We start from the raw sequence: 21,198 nt of genomic DNA, 5'->3' as shown, positions 1-21,198 counted from the left end.
CACAGGGGCCTCCTGGCTCTGGGGGCCCAGCACTGTCCGTCATCGGCCCAGCGAGAGCTCCCAGTTGGAAAGGGCAAGATCTCTCCCCCTGCCCGTGTCTCTGTCTCTACCAGTGTGTCTGTCGGCCTGCGGCGTTTGTGCCTTGTGTGTTGCTGGCTCTGTCAGCTGGCCAGGCCCAGGTCTGCGAATAGACTGGCCCTGCAGGAAGGATCTGCAGCTCCGGCCGCCCGTGTCAATCAGCCCAGGGGCTCCAATGGTCCTTGCTCGGACCAGATCTATTTGCTGCTTTCCCACCACCCACGTCTCCAAACAGCTCAGCCAGCTGGATGCGCCTTAGTAGGGCGGGGGACTCTTGTCCCTCCCCCCCCTCAACTCCTCTTGCACCCAGCTGTGGCATCTGTCACACCCCCATCTCCTCCCTCCGGAGGGTCAGGAAGGCTCCAGCCGGAGCATCTTGCAGGGCTGTTTTGCTAACAGTGAACGCTGTGCGGTCCTTTGTCCTTTCCCTCTCCCCCACCCTGCACCCCCATCTGGGGAACCCCGGCGCCGATGATCTCGCGATGATCCTGTCTCTGGGCTTGTCAGCCAGTCTGACTGCACCCAGCCCCGAGGGTGGCTGTACTCCCAGAATGCCTTGCCAGTGCCCCCGGGATGCTGTTGGTGTCGTGTCTCCTGTGGGGCTGTCCGTAGGAGGGAGCGGGTGCTGAGCCAGGGCTGGGGCGCACACCCTACTCCTAACAGGGCTCAGTGGGAACTTTCAAGCCCCCCCCCCCCCAACCCTAGAAAAGTGGCTGGCAGACGTTTTCCCCCTGAAATGGAGACTGGAAGCGGCTCATGTGGCTGGAACAAGCCCTGTCCTGTGCTTCCTCATGCAGATGGGGCTCGGGTTCGATCCTTTCCAGGCAGTGCCTGCGGGAGGCTGCCTCGTATCCGGCGTGATGAATGATTTCCTGGCCTCTGAAGCCCTGGTCTGTTTGAGCTGCCACTCCATGACCAGTGGGTTACTCCCTAACTGCCAAATGGGCTTAGGCATCTGGGCGGACAAGTGCGATGCTTGATGCACTTTGGAGCAGCCCCTGGAGTTACCGGGAGTCTTGGCACTGGCTCCCGTGGGTTTGGGATCAGGTTGGGAGCAAAGTCCACGCCCCGCTTTGCTGTTTGGGCTACATGGATTCTGACGGGACGCCTCCAACATCTGCAGTGTCCCGCCACTCCTCAGCACAGCTTAATAACCGAGAGGGAGCCGCAGGGAGGCCTCCCGCCACGCTGACCTCCAGGGGCCAAATGCACCCCGGTGCAACTTCACTGCTTTCGTTACGAACGCTTTCCCGGCCTGGGCTCTCGCTGTGCTTTGCGATCACGGCTGGATCCAATTTCCTGGCTCTGTGTGAGGCTAATCAGTGTGATTAGCCCCACTGAGTAGGTGGGGAAACTGAGGCATAGTGAGGTTGAGGCAAGGTCACATGATGGGTCAGTGGCAGATCTGGGATTACAACCCTGAGTTTTGATATGTAAGGGTCTAGTCTTGTCCTGGGCTTTATTTTAATCTTCTGTGAACATAGACCTGCCGTGCCTTATCCTACCTACCTCAGGCATGACAGTAACTGACTAGAACAGCACCATCTGTCTGGCCTCATTAGTGCTGTAATACTGTAACCATTAGACACATGATCAGGCAAGTTCGTTAGTTATACAGGGTAATCGTGTGGCTATTTCCGTCTCTAATTTGTTATTGGGAGCTTTCGGGAATGCAGCCGAGATAAGGCATGGAGCGAGCATCATGGGGGCTCTGCAAGGTGGACAAATCTGTGCTCTACTAACCCTCCTGGAGGTTTCTTCCATCTCTAATGCCGGTAGGTCCGGTCCCGTCCATCTGCCTGCTCCCCGGCCAGCAACCAGGTTTAGGAACTGGCATAGCCCAATTTCTAATAGGGGGCAGCTGCTTCAGGGAAAGGTACAAGAACCCCCCCTCCAGCCCCCATGAAAATTAAGGAATAATCTGCCCACAGAAAGTTTCTTCCTGACCCTCATTGCTTAAGAAGTTGGCTCATGCCCTGAAGCATGAGGATGTACAACTTTTTAAAAATAACCTTCTCAGGTTCTCATTATCTTTGTAAAATATCCAGCCCTCTTGAGTCCAACTAAGCTCTTGGCAACTGGGCTATGTGATAGCCTGTGGAACTCATTGCTAACTCTGTGCTGGGTAATAAAGGATTATTCTCTTCATTATATTCTTCATGACTTTTGTTCTGCATTTCCTGATGTTCAGTCTTGATTTCCTTTGCTCAGTTCTATCCCAGTGCTCCTAGCTCTCCTGCCCCATCCTTCCATGTCACACTGAACACATCCCCTGCCTCTTCATTTTGCACCACCCTTCAGGTCCCCATGGTTTAAAAGATCTCGGGCATGGGGTGCTGTGCTCTGGGCATTTGCCTGGTGAAGGTGTACAGAACCTGCCACTTGGCTCCTGTGTCTGGGTGCCATTTGACAAGCCCTGATGTCTTTTTTTTTTTCTTAAAATCTGGGGAAGAGGCGGAGCAGGGGGTGGGGCCTCGGGGAAGAGGCGAAGCCTCAAGGGTCCAGTTACCAGCCATGAAAAAGGTGGCAACTCTTCTGTCGCTATAGGGCCTCTATCCTGACTTGTACCTCCAGGCACTCCCAGAACTTCAGTGTTAGAGGACACCAGGCATTGGCCTGAAGTAGGACTCTGAGTGGTTGGGTGTCTGGTGAGATCAGGTCTGAAAGCTCAGCCAGGAATACCTTGCCTAGCTCAGACCCTCTGGCTCTGCTTATTGGTCTAAGCATGGGCCCTGCGACACTGTGGGTTCTGTTTGCCTCCCTTAGCACAGAAGCAGAGCAGCGAACGGCAGGCAGGGTGCCGGCTCTCCCAGCTGTACAGGGTGGCATAGGGAAGCAGGGCACGGGATGGGGGACAGCAGGGTGCTATTGGGCATTAGGGTGAAGGCCAAAGCATTTAACAGTAGCTTCTTGTGACTCAAAGGGGAGAGATCTCAGGGAGGGTGCAGCTGTCCATGCACAGTTGCAGTGGGCCAGAGCATTCAGAAGGGCTCAGCAGCCCCAGCTGGGGCTACCTATTCCTGCTGCTCCCAGTGTGACACTTGCAGCCAGGCTTTCATGCGAGCTGTGCATGTCGGGTGCTGGCTCCTTGCCTGAGGAGGTTGTGAAGGCTGGAACGATAACAGGGTTTAAAAGAGAACTGGAGAAATTCATGGAGGTTAAATCCAGGATCTGAGTTACTACAGAGAATTCTTTCCTGGGTGTCGGGCTGGTGACTCTTGCCCACATGCTCAGGGTTCAGCCGATTGCCATATTTGGGGTCGGGAAGGAATTTTGCTCCAGGGCAGATTGGCAGAGGCCCTGGGGTTTTTTCGCCTTCCTCTGCAGCATGGGGCACGGGTCACTTGCTGGAGGATTCTCTGCACCGTGAAATCTTTAAACCACAATTTGAGGACTTCAGTAGCTCAGACATAGGTTGGGTTTGTTACAGGAGTGGGTGGATTAGATTCTGTGGCCTGTGTTGTGCAGTAGGTCAGACTAGATGATCATAAGGGTCCCTTCTGACCTTTAAAGTCTATGATTCATTAATGGCTATTAGCCAGGATGGGTAAAGAATAGTGTCCCTAGTCTGTTTGTCAGAGGGTGGAGATGGATGGCAGGAGAGAGATCACTTGATCATTATCTGTTAGGTTGACTCCCTCTGGGGCACCTGGCATTGGCCACTGTCGGCAGACAGGATACTGGGCTGGATGGACCTTTGGTCTGACCCAGCCTGGCCGTTCTTATGTTGAAAAATATCCATTCTTTTTGCAGGAAATATTTGAAAACATTTTACTCCCCTCTTCCCCCCAAGAAACAATGAAAATTTTGATCAAAAAAGGTTTTTCTAGTCCACAACAAAAAGGTTTTTCTGGTCCAAAACAAAGCGCTGCGTTTTACTTACACACACACCCCGTTTTTGTCAAAAAGCCATTTTTTTGCCCAAGGGGACAGGGAAGGAAATCTCTTTGGGGAGAAGAAACCTGAGCGGCCCCAGTGCTGAGCCCTTCTGAAACTCTGAACCTTGCTGTTGTCGCTGAGCTCTCTTTGGAAATTTGGGCCCAAAGGGCCCAGTTGAGCCTTGGGCTGTTTGATTCTGTTTGTACGCTTTAAACCAAGTGCCAGCTTGGGAACCCTGGGGAAAAGCCCCCACTTAGTGAGACTTTTGTGCTGGCATAAGCTGACCTCCCTTTCCGTCCTTCAGTGGTACACAAACTACAGAGGATTCTTTCCCAGGTGTCTTGCCCACATGCTCAGGGTCTACCTGCTCACCAGATTTGGGGTCTAGAGGGAATTTTCCCCAGGTCAGATTGGCAGAGACCCTGGGGGGGCTTTCGCCTTCCTCTGGAACATGGGGCACGTGCAGGTTTAAACTAGTGTGAATAGTAGATTCTCTACCTTGAAGTATTTAAACCATGATTTGAGGACTTCAGTAACTCAGCCAGAGGTTACGGGTCTGTTACAGGAGTGTGGGGGGGGGGGTGAGGTTTTGCAGCCTGTGATGTGTGGGAGGCCAGATGAGATGATCACGAGGGCCCCTTCTGGCCTTAAAGTCTGAATCTTTAACACCTAGCTCTTACACAGTGTCTTTCATCCAGAGATTTCAAAGAGCTTTACACAGGTATTTGATATCATTATCCCTGCTTTACAGATAGGGAAACTGAGGCACAGTGGCCATACAGGATTTGTTTCGCCCATGGCTAAAGTACATTAAACAGTAGCTGAGGATAATATTGGACACTATTTGATAAGCCCCACTTTAGTGAGAGGGGGCTGGTGGTGGTATTAAGCATGTGGTCCATTCTCCTGGCTTCCATGGCTTTAAAGGAATTAATATAAATATTTATAAAACAGCCAGTGAGGGGAGTTGTTTTGTCATGAAGTCTCCAAAAAGCGTTTTTATCAGGGTCTTTGGTGTCATGTTGTCTCTTCTCCCTGATTCTTCCCAGGCAAGCCAGCTTCAGAGCTGCCAGGCCAATCCCCTGAAAACAGGAGACTTTAAAATCTCAACAAATGCAGCTGTCTTACCAAGCAAAGCTGCAGGTCATTTTGTTAGCAGTACATTTCTATTAGTTGATTCCTGTGTAACAGCAGGATTTTAGGTGGGGGTGCGTGTGAAATTCCGACTAATTGATCTGATTTGGGTTTTTGGGTTGTGCAGATGCTAGGGTGGTGTTCATGGCCTGTGAGCTACAGAGGTCAGATTGGCTCATGGTTTCTTCTGGCCTTCCGCGCTCGGATTTAGGCGGTAAGCAAGAACTTGAGAGCGAGTACTGAAAAGACCCCTAGCAGAGCTCTTACCTTCCTGGCTCAGATTGTGTTGGTTTTCATCTCTGGCTTCTCCGGTCTCGCTCATGTAGGGTTTGTACTGTCCCTTTGCCTTGTCAGTTTTGATTAGCAATATTTGGGGTTTATTTTTAATGACTGATTTGGGGCAAAAATGTTTAAGCCTCGAATTGGTAGGATGGGAAACTGTCAAGGGAGCTTTTAATGGTGTGGATTGAGCATGTGCACTGCAGTAGTCTATCTGACAAAGGAACAATGAGTCTAGCGACTGGGAGCTGACGGGTGAATTCAGACCGGAAATAAAGTACAGGTTTGTGTTTTATTTGAACAGTGTGGGCAAGTAGACCCCAGAACCATTTACACAGGGCTGCGGTGGATGCTCCATCCCTTGAAGCTTTGAAATCAAGAATGTGCATCTCTAATACATCTGCTTTAGCTCAACCACGTGTCATGGGATTGATTCCGAAGTTACTGGGGAAAGACGGTGTTATGCTGGAGACGAGACGGCATGATCAGAATGGCCCCTCCTGGCCTTAAAATCTAGGTATTGATAAACAGCATTTTAAATGAGCGAGCGTGCATTCTTCTATATCCCTGAATTGGGCATGCAGTTTGGGGCTGTGCGCAGATGTGGGGGCCTACCTACATATGCCTTGCAGATTGAGGATCTGCTGGTCTAAACCAGGTGTTACGTGTCCTAGTAGTTTGTATATGCCCAGGCCATCCAAACCTGTATTCCAGTTAGGACTCTGATGCACCGACTGCCATAAATTAGCAGCTGGGACCCCTACGTATTTAGTGGGGTGAGGGGTTGCAAGCAGTAAAGGAGTGGGAGAGAAGTCTGGAAGGAGAAATAATCCACCTGAGGGCCCAACTTGCCCCTGGGAGCAGTCTTTTAGGACCATCCAGCATCTTCTGACCTGACCCACTTATTGTGCAAACGAAAATGGGAGCTGGTCAATACAAACTTTCAATATCACCCACGGATTTGGGGTGCCTCTGCTTCTGGGGGGGCCAGCATGAGATGGAATGGGCCTTGTTTCCCCCCCCCCCCCCGAAGGTTTGAACACAAGGAAATCCAGCTGAAGTCAGTGGGAGCTGTGGGACAATCAGTAACTCTGGGAATTGGGCCCCAATTGTCTCAAAATGGGCTTCCCAGAAAGAGAAGCCTCCAGAATCAGAGGCCACTGCTGAAAACATGGGCCTTACTCTTTTTCTAGCAGAATGGGGTGAGGAGGAGGAGAGAGACTGGCATCTGACTAGGCCAGGGAGCCATTCATAAATAGGAAAGGTGCTTCTAAGACTTTAGTTAGCCTTTGGCAGGGCCATGTTTTCTTGTGCTCGTCGTCTGTCAGCAGCCACTTGTGGTCTCTCTCAGTTGATCATCAGCTCTTTGGGGCAGGGACTGTCGTCTTGTTCTGTGTTTGTACAGCGCCTGGCGCCACGGGGTCATGATCCATAACTTGGGCTCCGATGAGCTACTGCAAGACCAATAATAATAAGGAACTATTTTTATAATAGCGGAAGGATATTTCCCATAAACCTTCCCCTACAATTTACTGTCCCTCATATATAATGCACACACGTACGGACACGCACACGCATCCTCTTCAAAACACCAGAAAATGTACCAAACCTAGGCCAGGCCAGGCAGTGCCATGGGAGGGAAGGGCTACTCAGTGTTTAATTTGTGCCAGGACTTGCCTGAGCTGAGCCCCGGCACCTCTGATGCGACAAATTACGCACTGAGGCTACTGGTGTGAACTGCTCCAGAGGTTGAAAACACAAGGCCCAAGTCCTCACTAATGTGTCCCCCTTTGCAGCTTCCTGCTCTAGCAGGGAGAGCTGCTTGGGGGATATTTCCATCATGTTTTTTTCTGACAGAAAATCCCTTTTTTTGTTTTTTTTTGTTTTTTTACTAAAAGTGACATTTTTTCAAATGTCTGGGTTTTGGTCAAAAAAGCAACATAATTTCTCTTAAGTGATCGTTTTCCTTACAATGTGTATTTTTTCATGGTCTGTGTGTATATAAATCTCCTCACTGTATTTTCCACTTTATGCATCTGATGAAGTGAGCTGTGGCTCACGAAAGCTTAAGCTCAAATAAATTGGTCAGTCTCTAAGGTGCCACAAGTCCTTCTTATAATTTTGTAGAGAATAGTTGACAAAAATGAACAATTTCCTTTTTGGACTGATTGATTTACTTGGGGGACTGGGGCTGGGAATCTGCTTTCTCAATCAGCTTGCGTGATGCTTTTGTGGGAATGATCCTTGGGATTCTCCAGAGGCTTGAGAATAATCTGCTCTTAAACGGTTTTCGTAAGTGTAACTCCAGTTTGCTAGCGTCAGGCATCCCGGTGAGTCACCTCTCTCTCTAATTCTATAAGCAAAGTGTCTTTCAAAAGGAGCCGAAGTTCTCATAGAGTAAGTTCATCTCCAGCACTAAATATAGTCCCTTCAGAAAGGGCCCAATTCCCGCAGTGCCTTCTGGCTTGTGCAGTCACTTACAGCTGGGTAAATTGCTTATCTATGAGCATTAATTCGGTCTACTTGGTATTCCTGAAACCCGGTGGGATGATTTGCACAATTGGAACATTAAAAGCAATGGTTCTAATCTATTTCGGAAGGACTGAATGGGCAAAAGGGGTGGGGGAGGGGCACTCTAGGTCCAAAATGGCATCACCTGTTTCCGAGTCACTGATAACTTGGAAGAAAATGATCTTGAATGCTCACAGATCAATGTGCTAACAGAGAAAGCACAAGGTGGGGACTTATTTGGTGTCTGCTACAGAGCCCCAAATCACACTAGGGAATTGGATGACCAGCTCCTTATGTACCGATCGATGACGTGTAGGGGGAAAGAACCCTGTGTGATGATGGGAGACTTCAATTGGAGTGACTGCTGGAGGTCTCCTGCTGCCGGTACTCAAACATCCTCTGAATTTCTAAATATTATTATAGATGACAATTTCCTAACTCAAAAGGTGGTGCAGCCAACCCAGGGGGATTCTGTATTGGACTTTGTTCTTACAGGTAAAGAGCAACTGCTCACAGAACTAAAATATAATGGTAGCCTAGGAACAAGTATCATGACTTGATCACATTTATAATGTGCAATCAGAATAAAGTGCAGACCAGTGATATAGATACTTGGTGCTTTAATAGGTCCAATTTCACAAAGCTGAAAACAAGTATGAGCCAAAGCTGCTGGGAGAAAGAATTTAAACAGAAAAATGTGAATGATAATTGGGAATTATTTAAGAACTCCTTACTAGATGCCCAAAAAGCCACAATTCAGGAAGAAGGCCGCACTGTTTAAAAAACCACCCAGGTTTAGAGGGGAAGTGAAGGAAGCTATACAAAATTTTAAGAATGGAAGAAAGGGTAACTAGGTAGTAATGAATATAAATCAGAAGTTAAGAATTGTAGAAAATTGATCAGGGAAGCTAAGAAACACAGGGAGAAATTGATGGCCAGCAGAGTAAGGACAATACGGAGTTTTAAAAAATATATTTGGAACCAAAAGAATCTGGACAATAGTATTGGCCCTTTAGTTAGTAGCTGGAAATGGTAGAATTATTAATAATAATGCAGAAATGGTCAGATGTAGAAGTGGTATTGGGGGGCAAAAAATGAATGATTCAGTCTCATCATATGGTGATAACACTCTTTCCATTACCCTTGTATCTCTGGAAGATGTTAGAGAAGCTACTAAAGTTAAACATTTTTAAATTAGCCAGACCAGATAACTTACATCCAAGAGTTTTAAAAGAGCTGACTGAGGCACTCACTGGACGGTTAATGTTGATTTTCAATAAGTCTTGAAGCACTGGGGAAGTTCCAGAAGACTGGAAGACAGCTAATGTGCCAATTTTTAATAAGGGGAAATGGGATGACCTGGTAATTATAGGTCTGTCAGTCTGACATCGATCCTGAGCAAGATAATGGAGTGGCTGATATGGGATTTGATTAATTAAAGGAGGAAAATATAAGTAATGCAAATCAACATGGGTTTATGGAAAATAGATCCTGTCCAACTAACCTGATATAGATATAGATAGATATATTTTATACAATTACAGGTTTGGTTGATAAAGGTAATAGCATTGATGTAATATACTTAAACTTCTCGTAAGGTGTTTGACTTGATATCACAGTATACTTTGATTAATTTTATATTTTGTTTTTTAGTGTGCCACACATTAAATGGATTAAAAACTGGCTAACTGATAGGTCTCAAAATGTAACTGTAAACATGGAATAGTCCTTCAGCAGGTCTGTTTCCAGTGGGATCCTGCAGGGATTGGTTCTTGGCCCTTCACTAGCTAACATTTTTATCAATGACCAAGAAGAAAATGTAAAATCATCACTGATAAAGTTTTCAGATGACCCCAACATTGGGGGATTGGTAAATAATGAAGAGGACAGGTCACTGATACCGAGTGATCCGAATCTCTTGATAAACTGGGGCCAAACAAACAATGTGTTTTAATACAGCTAAATGTATAAATCTAGGGACAAAAAATTTAGGCCATACTTATAGAAAGGAGGACTCTATCCTGGGAAGCAGTGACTCTGACAAAGATTTGGGTGTTGTGGTGGATAATCAGCTGAACACAAGCTCCCAGTGTAATGCTGTGGCCAGAAGAGCTAATGCATAAACGGGGAACCTTGAAAAGGAATAGAGAAGTTATTTTACCTCTGTATTTGGCATGGATGTGACCACTACTGGAATACTGCATCCAGTTTGGGTGCCCACAATTGCAGAAGGATGTTGATAAATTGAAGAGGGCTCAGAGAAGAGCCACAAGAATGATTAAGGGATAGACTGTCAGGTTGGTGGCAGTGATCACTGGGTCCCACCAATCTCGCTTGCTATGGGCCAAGCAGCCATCACATGGGAATTGCTGTCAGTAAGTACTGACGGGGGGATTTGAACCAGCAATATTGAGGTGACAGTCAACACCACGGTCCCAACCCTTTGTGTGGTCTCTAATATCTCATTGCATTAGTCAGAGGAGTCGGGAGGGGTCACCCTGGCCAAATTCCAGCTGCCTTTCTAAAGCCTGCATCCTGCAGTTTCACCTGGGTGTGGTATTCCTGTTCCAGACTGTTACTTTGTGTGCTTAAGCAGCTGCTGCCATGTTGCAGCCCAGAGGTGGCTGCATTTCACTGTTGGGTAGGGTGATCCCCCTTGCTGCAGGGATGCAGGGTGCTCTGGGAGAGGTAAGATTGCTGTGTCCTCAGTTGTCTGTCTTCTCCCACTGGCAGGATCCGTCCCCAGCTGTCAAAGGAGAAGATTGAGGGATGCCATATCTGCACTTCGGTGACCCCCGGGGAGCCCCAGGTGCTACTGGGAAAGGACAAGGCGTTCACCTACGACTTTGTCTTTGACTTGGACACGTGGCAGGAGCGGATCTACACCACCTGCGTCAGCAAACTCATAGAGGGCTGCTTCGAAGGCTACAATGCCACCGTGCTGGCGTATGGCCAGGTACCGGCTGTCCCCGTCCTGGGCCTCGGCGGTAAACCTGGGCCATTGCATTGATGCCAGGCTCGGGTGTTAGCCGTTGTGGGCTATCTGGCTGGGCACTGAGTGCTGCGCCAGCGAAGCCATGCCGGAGGGTGGTGGGCTGGACCTACAGGTCGGAGTTGAGGCTCATTGGTGGGGTGCAGGGGCAGAGGCCCAGGGCTGGAATGTTGGGGGGTGGGGGGGGCTGCGGGTTGGGATTTTGGGGCATCAGCAGCGCTGTTGGGGAACAGTCAGGGAGGGGTGGCTGCAGGTTGGGTTTGGCAGCCCAGGGCTGGAGCTGCAGGGGGCTGCTCTTAGACTGATGCGCCGTGGGGCTGTCTAAACACCCGTCCTGTGCCCTTTCAGACCGGAGCTGGGAAGACGTACACCATGGGCACCGGCTTTGACACAAACATCTTGGAGGAGGAGCATGGGATTATCCCGCGGGCCATCTCCCACCTCTTCAGTGGCATCGAGCAGCGCAAGCGGGCGGCGCAGGAGCATGGCGCAGCCGTGCCGGAGTTCAAAGTCAGCGCCCAGTTCCTGGAGGTGCGTGTGAGCGAGCAGGGGACGAGCTGGGGCTGGGGAGTGCTCGGAGCTGCCATTCCCACACCCCGGAACAGGGCATGGGCAGGGGTGTCCGCCCCAGCGGCCACAAACCACAGCTGCTCACACGCTGCAGCAGGGGGGCACGTGCGATGGGCCCTACATAAAACAGAGCTGACAACTTATGTTCTGGCTTCTCGCGGAGGCCATGGTGCTGGTTATCTGTGGTCCCTCTGTGTCTGGGAGCTGGAGGGTGGCTCGACCTCAGACAGTGTACTCTGCACCCACTTGCCGACATTCGGATTTGGCCCAAAGTCCAGTAGCTGTACAAAGGATGCAGGTTTTCCCAGCCTTCCCCAATTCAGGGGCTAAGCAGGAAGTCTGTGGCTCCTTCTACCCCATCTATTGCTTCCAGCTTTCTTACCAACTGAAATGATCACCTTGAAAGTAACATACTGGCCCTTGCCACCCCTTTGCCCTGTTTTTTAGTCCCTAGAGCCTGAATCCAAATCTTTCCTATTGCGCCTTTCATCTAGAACGATCCCATCATGCCTTGCAGACTGCGTGTACTTTGTGACCGCTTCAGCTCTTCCGCACATGCAGCTAGTTCTGGGGTGGAATGTGAAAAAGCCAAATGCAGCATCAATCAGCAGTTCAGGACTGGAATGGGTTTAGAATGTCTTCTCTGGGCGAATGCAGGAAGGCTGTATATAGCTAGCCCCGCTGTTCTGACAAAATTTCTATTTTGGTAATGTCCCAAAGGCATATGAAAAAGCCAGGAGATCTTTAAAGATCTTTGCCAAATCAGTTTTGCATAATTTCATGGAATCCTGAAACTTCAGCTTTTTTTTTTTTTTTTTTAGAACGTGCAAAATCTCAAGTGATCTGAAAACTAGTCACACTCCAACATAGAAATGCCCCCTCTGTTGGAAAAGTGGAGAGGAGAAAGCATCTGCTGTGTATCTAGCCTAGAAAGGACTGAAAGACTGGGAGCGGGGAGGTCCTGAGTTCTAATCCCACTGTTAACACTCCATGCCCTCAATGATCCTTGTATATCTATCCCTTCAGAGGCGTATTTTCTTGGGCTTCACAACACCTTGATGAATGGATATAAACTAGCCACCAGGAAGTTTAGACTTGAAATTAGACGAAGGTTTCTAACCATCAGAGGAGTGAAGTTTTGGAATAGCCTTCCAAGGGAAGCAGTGGGGGCAAAAGATCTATTTGGCTTTAAGATTAAACTCAATAAGTTTATGGAGGAGATGGTATGATGGGATGACATGATTTTGGCAATTAATTGATCTTTAACTATTCATGGTAAATAGGCCCAATGGCCTGTGATGGGATATTAAGTGGGGTGGGATCTAAGTTACCCAGGAAAGAATTTTCTTTAGTATCTGGCTGGTGAATCTTGCCCCCATATGCTCAGGGTCTAGCTGATCACCATATTTGGAGTCAGGAAGGAATTTTCCTCCAGGGCAGATTGGCAGAGGCCCTGGAGGTTTTTCACCTTCCTCTGTAGCATGGGTCACGGGTCACGGGTCACTTGCTGGAGGATTCTCTGCTCCTTGAAATCTTTAAACCACGATTTGAGGACTTCAATAGCTCAGACATAGGTGAGAGGTTTTTCGCAGGAGTGGTGGGTGAAATTCTGTGGCCTGCGTTGTGCAGGAGGTCAGACTAGATGATCATAATGGTCCCTTCTGACCTAAATAGCTATGAATTAGATAAATACCAATGGTCCATTTTACAATGGAGTACAGATAGTGTCTTGCCAAAGATCAAGCGAGCCTGGGTCAGAACCAGAAGTGGATTGCACATCTCCAGATGATCAGGCCCAAACCACTAGAGCACAGAGTCCCCCTGGAAAGTCTGAGCTCCATTTTCTCCATCTGGGCAAAGATTTGAGACCCATATGGCTTCAGACCCCCGTACCTGGCTGGGTAAGTTACCCCCATATTGCAGCTTAGGAAACCTTCCCTTCCATGACGCGCTCCTCATCTCTTCTGCCCCAGATCTGAAGAAGTGGGAAGCGTGACCGTGTTCCCAAAGATCTCTAGCCTTGGCAGGGTTTTGGCTCTTCCGTGAGCGCCCGTGATCTGGCATGGAAGCAGGACGCGGGAGGCCTTCCTGCTCATTGTCCCCTCCTTTGAAATCCCTTTGTCGGGGCGAGGCTATTCCGAGTGGTGGTTAACCCTGCTTCTTGTTCAGTACGCCAGCAGGACAGCACGGCTGGGAGTGCCCCTCTGCCCGCAGTGTTGTGTGACTGCCCAGCCCCGGGCATGAGCTATAGGATCCGACACAAGTGCTGCAGTGAATCCTGCGAGATCCCGTCTAGCCTTTGCTCCCTGCTGTGGCAGGGTTGCCTCCTATAACATCTTCCCCAGAGCCAGGCCAGCTTGTGAATGCCACAGTGTGCTGGGACTCCCACCGGGTACATTGCCACAGTAGATCTCACTGTCAGGGAAACCTCCTGTTATTCAGCCTATGTTTCCCTTTGCTCGATCCCTTTCCTCCCAGCGACATCCCCTTTGGAAACACCCCGTTAGACTTTACGGGCTGGGGTAACTCCACTGACTTCAATGAAGCTGTGTCTGATTGACGCCAGCTGAGGATCTGGCCCCACTGCGTTGGCATGTGGAGAGTGTGTGCGAACTTGGCCAACGCCGTGGACCCTTTACATGGCCTGAACCATCCCCCCTAGGCTAAGAGGAGCTACATCTGAAAACCCTTCACCTTGGCCTTGCTCCTGATCTGTAGGTTCAGCACCAGAAGCCGTCCTGTCTGACGGCAGGGCTGGCAGATGCTAGCTTCTTGGCTATAGAGAAGCTTTGACCAAGCCCGGAGGCTGCTGAGACTCCAGCACTGCCAGGGTTAATGACTGCCAGGGGCTGCCTGCCGAGTTCTGAGTTTGTGTCCTGTCTGTTTTCCGGTCAGGATATTTTTGCCTGTTAAATAGTTTCAGAGACTCAGATGTCTGGGCTACTGAAGCATCCAGTCCCAGCGTGAGGCAGGAGTTTCCTCCAGACAAACCCCTCTGGTCTATTTCAGAGTCGCCCGTTCGTAGTGCCCTGTGCCCAGCCTGGCTCGGACCAGGCGATCCGCAGAATCACAGTGACGGCGAAGGCGCTAGTGTAGGCAGAGCTCAGGCTTTACCGTCGCATCATCTAGAGCCAGCTGGTACCTAGCACTTTGCCTCAGGAGAGCTCAAGGTGCTTTACAAAGGAAGATCAGTATCTTGATCTGCATTTTACAGATGGGCAAACTGAGGCACCGAGAGGGGAAGTCACTCACCCGGCAAGTCAGTGGCAGAGCTGGGAACAGACAAGACCCAGGTCTCTGGAGGCCTAGCTCAGTTCTCTAGCCCCTAGACCACACTGCCTGCTCCTGTGCAGCTGCAGCCAGTCAGCAGGGGATGGCTTCGTTAGCTGCCTGCTTGGTCCAACGCATGCAGGGCCCGGCTCAGCTGACCTATAGCGCCTGCCCTCTCAGCGCTGAACACCCACGCTCCCTGCAAACCCAGCAGGGCAGCGCGGCCCTGTGGGAAATGGTTTGCCCCAGTGTCCCCTCTTCCCCTGGTGGGGTGTGCTGATGGCTACCCTCCACCCCAGAGGTGGCTGCATCTCAGCACCGTGGTGTGCACAGCTGGAATAAAAGGTGCCCTCGTTGGAGGGTGACCTTGTGGGTCCATTAAAGCTCCAGCATGCAAGGTGACAGGCGGCTGCTGTTACCGCTGTGTTCCGAGCCGTGTCCTGGGACCTCTGCCCTCTCCAGGCAGGTTCATTAGAGGGGAGGCTTTACTGGGGTGGAGCTAACTTCCTCCAGGGGCAGAGTGGAACAGATTAGCCTTTAGCTTCAGAGCCGCTCAGCGGTGCTTTCCCGCTGGTCCCTGAGCTGGGATTGTTGCAATGAACTGCGTGCCGAGCCTAATGCCAGCCAAATCTTCCCAAATCGATTTCAGTTCTTCCTTGAAGCAAGCTCCCGGCTGGAAGGTTGGCGTGTGACCAGCCAGGGGAGCCCCAGAGAGCAGGGGGCTCTACCAGCTGTTCCAGCAGGTGCCATTAGAGTATCTTAGTCCATGTGGCGGCCTGTGTGGGGCCAGCAGATCCAGTAGCCAGCTGGGACCCACTGGCAAACGACAACGGGAGTTTCGCGGTGGTCTGCGTGGACTCTCTCTAGGATACTCCCTCCTCCAGCGCAGCACGGCCCCTGTTCACCCCGCAGTGGCAGGAGATTAGCCGTGAAGCCAAGCGCTGGGCTCTGCCGCGGGCCCCGTGCCGCCCAGTAACCTGCTCCCGTGTCTCCCTCCCCCGCAGCTCTACAACGAGGAGATCCTGGACCTGTTCGACAGCGCCCGGGACCCTGACTCCCGCCACCGCAAGTCCAACATCAAAATCCACGAGGACGCCAGCGGCAGCATCTACACCACGGGCGTCACCTCCCGTCTCATCAGCTCCCAGGACGAGGTGGGCGACGCCTGGGGCCTGGCTGCTGCCGTGGGTTGGCCGCTCTGGGTCGCCGGAGAGCGGGCATGGGCGGAATGCAGGGGCCGGGTGCTGTGCGGGGCAGAGCCCCCGTGACGACGAGGGGCGTCGGGCACTAGCCCGCCAGAGTCCCAGGGCGGAAGCTCTCCTGCAGGCTGTCCTAGCCAGCCCTGGGAGGCTCTGGCTGCTGCTGGCCTGGGACAGCCACGGTCAGGGTGTGGCGTTGACACATGGCCGGCTGATGTGCCCCTGGGTGGCATGAGGGCACCGCACCAGGATACGAGCCCTTTGCATTTTCCTACGACCATGCTCCCTGGTCCCAAACCTGGGGGGCGGCAGAGGGGGATGGGCTGTGAATGGATTTTTCCCTCCTCCCCCCACCTGCTCTACTAGCCCCCCCTCGAAGGGGAATTGTCCCCCTGCCGATCCCAGCCCTCTCTTCTTCCCCACACTCAACAGCCCCCCTTGCAACAAGAGGGGACCCAGCTTGGACAGGGTTAACCCTCTCCTTGCCAGCCCCCAGAAAGGAGGCTTTTTAAATCCACTCCCCACCTCTTCACTCTGTGTGCTTGGATCCTTCCTTCTCGCCAGGCCCCCTGCTCCTCCCCTCTGTGCCATGTGGTGCAGGGCCTAGGGAGAGTGGTCCCCTGGCATCCTCAGTGCTCATGTGCTCCTCCTTTGTTATCCGAGGGCAGGAGTCTGGGTTCCATGCCCAGCCCTCCCTTGCCCCCCCGTGGTGTTGGCATGCGGTACCTGTCTCCCATGGGAGCAGCATCCTAGGGCGAAGGGGGGGTGGAAACGCAGCCCCCATCCTGTAGCGCCGGGGCGAGGGAATCGCTCGTCCAGCAGGCAGTGAGAGCCATTAGTTAACCAGGCATCGCTGCAGGAGGCTCTGGTCCCAGGGGAGAAAAGTCAGGCGCCAAAGGCAGGACTGTGAGCGCGTGATGCTGGGACGCGTCTCTCTCCTGCTGCCTCAAGCAGGTATCTCCGGGCACAAGTGCATGGAGGGGGTTGGTCCTGGAGAAGCCCCTGCCCTATGCGTTGTCTGTGAGCGGGAACGTCTCTCAGCCATCTGGGGATAGCAGAAATGACCCTCAGGACCTGGAGGTCAGATCCCTCCTCTGTTGCCCCCAGGCACTTTGTGTGCAGCAGAGATCATGGGGGGCAGCGTGGACCAGTGCTTAGGACTCTGGGCTGGGCCCTGGGAGAGCTAGGTTGTTACCCACCATGCCACTTGCTGCTGTGTAACCTTTGCAAGTCCCTTCTCTGTCAGCTCTGTGGGGCTGGGGCTGGCTCTCACTGCGTTTGTACAGCACCTAGCACACCGGGGCCTCGATCTGTAGAGTGTTACATTACTCACCATGGCTGTGCATGGGCAGATTCCCACTCCCTTCTCTGAGCACACAGACCCTAAGTGAGCCTCCGCCCTGGCCTCAGGTTTGGCTTTCTTGGTAACTCGTGAGCAGGGCTGTTCTGCGGTCTCCCTGCAGCGCCTGCTCCCTCGTTCCCTGTGGCCATGGGAGACGCTCCCCAGTGTCATAGGGCAGGGATCTCCCAGTGCGGGGCCCAGGCACCTGGGCCTGCATGCCGTGCAGGGGCTCGGCTGCCCGCATCCCAGGGTGACTATGGCCCATTGACCTAGGGCGCCCTCCCACTCTGGCATCGTGCCCCCTCCCAGCAGGATGGGGTGGAAGTTTCCTTTTAACCCTTTCCTTGCTGTTGCAGCTGATCCAGTGCCTGAAGCAGGGAGCTCTGTCCCGCACAACCGCCAGCACCCAGATGAATGTCCAGAGCTCCCGCTCCCATGCCATCTTCACCATCCACCTGTGCCAGATGAGAGTCTGTGCCCGACCGGACCTGGTGAGGCTGCAGCGGGATGCTCGGAGCGGGGTCGGGTTGGGAACTATCAGCGCAGAGGGATAATGCCCCGTTCCCCCGTGGGACGCGCTGACGCTGCGGCGTGTCTGCTTGCCAGGTGACCGGCCTTCCCGAGGGATCCCAGGCCACCGGCGAGTACGAGACCCTCACCGCCAAGTTCCACTTCGTGGACCTGGCCGGTTCGGAGAGGTTGAAGCGGACGGGAGCCACGGGCGAGAGAGCCAAGGAGGGCATCTCCATCAACTGCGGCCTGGTAGACGCTTAGCGGGCGGAGGAGGTCGGGACGGGCTGCAGTGGATATAAAGGGGCTGCCGGGGGGTCACGCCGAGTCCTGGTTCGGTCATTAGCTGCGCTATCCAGCGCCGTCCCTAGTAGGGGTAGATTCCTGGATCTGGGGGCTCAGGAATAAAGTGGAGGCAGGAGAGGGGCAGCACACTGTCTGGCTGATACAGCTGCAAGTGCATCTTGTCCAGAGCCCCCTGCTCCCCGGAAAGAGGTGGCTCCGATCACCCTGAGCTTTGTTTTCCGCAGGGAAGGGACCTCCCCAGCATGGGGCGAGAACTCAGGCCCTTCTGTTTTGTTGGCAGCTGGCCCTGGGAAACGTCATAAGCGCCCTTGGAGACCAGAGCAAGAAAGCCGTGCACGTACCCTATCGAGACTCCAAACTGACCCGGCTCCTCCAGGACTCCCTTGGGGGGAACAGGTACCAGGCACCCTGAGCCAGGGCATGGGGTCACCCAGCGGGTGTCCGCTGCGGCTGGGTGTGCATGACCCAGAATGGAAGAGCCGTACCCTTGCTGGGTCTGGGGTCTGTACCCTGGGTGTGTCACCTGCGGGGGGTGGGAGATTTCTGAGTAACTGGAGGGCCGCTCAGGGACGGATCTGAGGTGCCGTGTGCGTTTCCTGGTGCGGCGCATTGCCAAGGATCCGGTGGTGTCTCCATGGCGGCTTTTCCAATGTAATTATCTCGGCTCTCTCAGTCCCGAGCCCCAGACGCAATTAGGCAGCTTTCTCGGAATTACCTCTTGCAAAATGTGTCTGAGCCCTTCGTGATCCGGGACTTGGCAGCTGAGTTTCTCAGCACAAGATTGCTCTAATCCTTCCTGCCTCAGCGATGCCCCGGGTGCCCTGCCGTGGGCCGCCCTGGGTGGCGACTCCCTGAACATCACTTTGTAATGAGCAGGGGAGGTCGGCACTTTGCAGCACGAAGCCTGTGCTGGCCCAGGGTGGAAGGGACCCAAGGCATGGCCCGGACGTCAATCGCACCCCGGTTATAAAGTAAATAAAGGCCAACGGGGGTTGTGGCTGGAGCTGCCAATGGGCCCTCACGTGCCAGGGTTGGAATTGGCTGATCTGATGTGGCCCAGCCGTTGCGTTGTTCGATGGCTGCTCTGGTTGACCCCGCTGGCTCTCCATCCTCCCCAGTCAAACCATCATGATCGCCTGCATCAGCCCCTCTGACCGGGACTTCATGGAGACCTTGAACACGCTCAAGTACGCCAACCGGGCTCGCAACATCAAGAACAAGGTGGTGGTGAACCAGGACAAAACCAGCCAACAGATCAGTGCCCTGCGGGCCGAGATCGCCCGCCTCCAGATGGAGCTCATGGAGTACAAGGCGGTAAGGGGCGGCTGAGTGGGCGAAGCCTCGCGCATGTACGGCCCACTCGGGTCACCGGCGCGGATCGAACCCAGGACTTTCTGTGCCTGCCACTTGGGCTAACGGACTAACTCCCCTAACTGGGTTTGTGGCAGGCTTTTGCAGTTGCTGGGGCTGGCTGCTAGAGGGAGATCTACTTCCATGTACAAAGCCTGGGTATGATAGAAACACGTGGACTCTTTGCCGTCACCGGTTCAAATCCCAGCTGCACCAACACAGCCTTGAATGGCGGGGGGAAAGTACTCCTGCCTCCCCTGCGCAGACCTGGCCCCATGGTGTGTGTACAGCTACACGTCTGCTGGCCTTGGCCAGCACCACTCCTCCTGGGTGTGGTATATGCTGTGGCATTGGGCTCCACCCCAGAGATGGCTGAGTTTCAGAGACGCTGTAGTTTGTGGGTAGACTGCAAGGGGCTATGGTGAGGTAGGCTGTTAAAGGGCTGTACATCATGCTATGAACAGGGAGAAGGCTTCAGAGTATCTTTCGGAGCTGGGAAGGCATCTCCTGCTTTATATCCCTGTCCCATGTGGCATATCGGACATCCTGCTTCGTGCTGAGCTTGTCTGGGCTGGTTTCCCATGAGCACCAGCCCTTAGGCAGCCAAGGGTTGCTATTGAGCTGAGTCATGTATCTCACCAGTCTGAGAGGAAGGATGGCCCAGTGGTCACGGCACTGGCCTGGGACTTGGGAGCCCTGTGTTCAAGTCCTTGCTCTGCCACAGACTCCCTGTGTGACCTTGGGCAACTCCCTTAGCCTCAGGGCCGCAATCCCCATCTGCCCAGCGGGGGTAAGAGCACTGCCCTTCCCCTTGGGGGTGCATGAGGGTAAATGCATGAAACTGGGAGGTGCTCAGCTCCTGCCATCATGGGGCTCAGATTAGTACCTTAGCTGTAAAAGGCATTTACAGCATGTCAGCTGCTCCCTGTTTCTGCCATCCCCCAAGCACGGCCTCCCCATGGGCACACCTGCCATTTTTTTGATTTTCCACGTTTCTCCTCTTGCTGTGACCCATCTTTAAGGGGACCACATTTCCCAAAGAGAAAACGGAACACCCTGCAGGCCTGGCCCGAGCCCTCCCTTCCTTCCCCACGTTCCTCTGCACCCCGCTTTCTTGACAAAAGTGAGTGTCCCGTTTGCTCTTGGAGACAAATGCCCACTTTTGCCAAAAAGTCGGGTCACCCGGGACATGCCTTAAAAAAGGGACTTGTCCCAGCCAAAACGGGGATGTAGGATCACCCTACCCATCTTCCTCTGTGCGGAGACATTGAGTGCATGACCGGCTGGGTTCGGCCAGTGCTGACGGATGCTGTGGCTTTGCCCTCTCTGCATCTCCCCTTATCCTCTCCCCCCAGGGCAAGCGTGTGATCGGGGAGGACGGCTCCGAGGGCTACAGCGACTTGTTCCACGAGAACGCCATGCTCCAGAAGGAGAACGCCACCTTGCGCATGAGGGTGAAGGCCATGCAGGAGGCCATAGATGCCATCAACAGCCGGGTCACCCACCTGATGAGCCAGGAGGCCAATTTGATACTGGCCAAGGCAGGTGAGGATGGACACCCCTGGAGGACGTGTATGTGGGGTGGGGAATACGAACTGGTACCATGAAAATTACAGCCACCCCAGAGCTCAGGGTGGTTGAGTGGCACCCTGGTTCCTAGGTGTTTTTGATCTTGTCCGTGATTCTAATTCTCTCACTCCAGGTGACGGCAATGAGGCCATCGGCGCCCTGATCCAGAACTACATCCGGGAGATCGAGGAGCTCAGGTGGGCGCGAGC

The 21,198-nt window shown here is 52.8% G+C and overlaps 1 protein-coding gene across 6 annotated transcripts in view; it reads left to right on the top strand.

Annotated features, from left to right (window-relative positions):
• KIF21B (kinesin family member 21B) overlaps positions 1 to 21,198 on the top strand; it is an 85,713-nt gene that overhangs the window by 31,443 nt on the left and 33,072 nt on the right. For 5 of the 6 annotated variants that reach the window (XR_013634884.1, XR_013634883.1, XM_078849837.1 and 2 more), the window contains exons 2-10: positions 10,615 to 10,837; positions 11,222 to 11,404; positions 15,718 to 15,867; positions 17,611 to 17,745; positions 17,861 to 18,016; positions 18,351 to 18,466; positions 19,189 to 19,384; positions 20,776 to 20,965; positions 21,123 to 21,186. Coding sequence is in view for 3 of the 6 variants with exons in the window: in XM_078849837.1 (XP_078705963.1) it covers positions 10,615 to 10,837; positions 11,222 to 11,404; positions 15,718 to 15,867; positions 17,611 to 17,745; positions 17,861 to 18,016; positions 18,351 to 18,466; positions 19,189 to 19,384; positions 20,776 to 20,965; positions 21,123 to 21,186 (1,413 nt within the window). In the remaining 3 variants the exon portion in view is untranslated. The remainder of the gene's footprint in view (positions 1 to 10,614; positions 10,838 to 11,221; positions 11,405 to 15,717; positions 15,868 to 17,610; positions 17,746 to 17,860; positions 18,017 to 18,350; positions 18,467 to 19,188; positions 19,385 to 20,775; positions 20,966 to 21,122; positions 21,187 to 21,198) is intronic. The other variant, XR_013634885.1, reaches the window with a different exon arrangement.

The sequence above is a fragment of the Lepidochelys kempii genome, chromosome 21 (assembly GCF_965140285.1).
Source record: "Lepidochelys kempii isolate rLepKem1 chromosome 21, rLepKem1.hap1, whole genome shotgun sequence".
In the NCBI taxonomy this organism is placed as follows: domain Eukaryota; kingdom Metazoa; phylum Chordata; order Testudines; family Cheloniidae; genus Lepidochelys; species Lepidochelys kempii.
The sequence above is the reverse complement of the archived record's forward strand: the minus strand, read 5'-3'. Positions and strand labels throughout refer to the sequence as shown.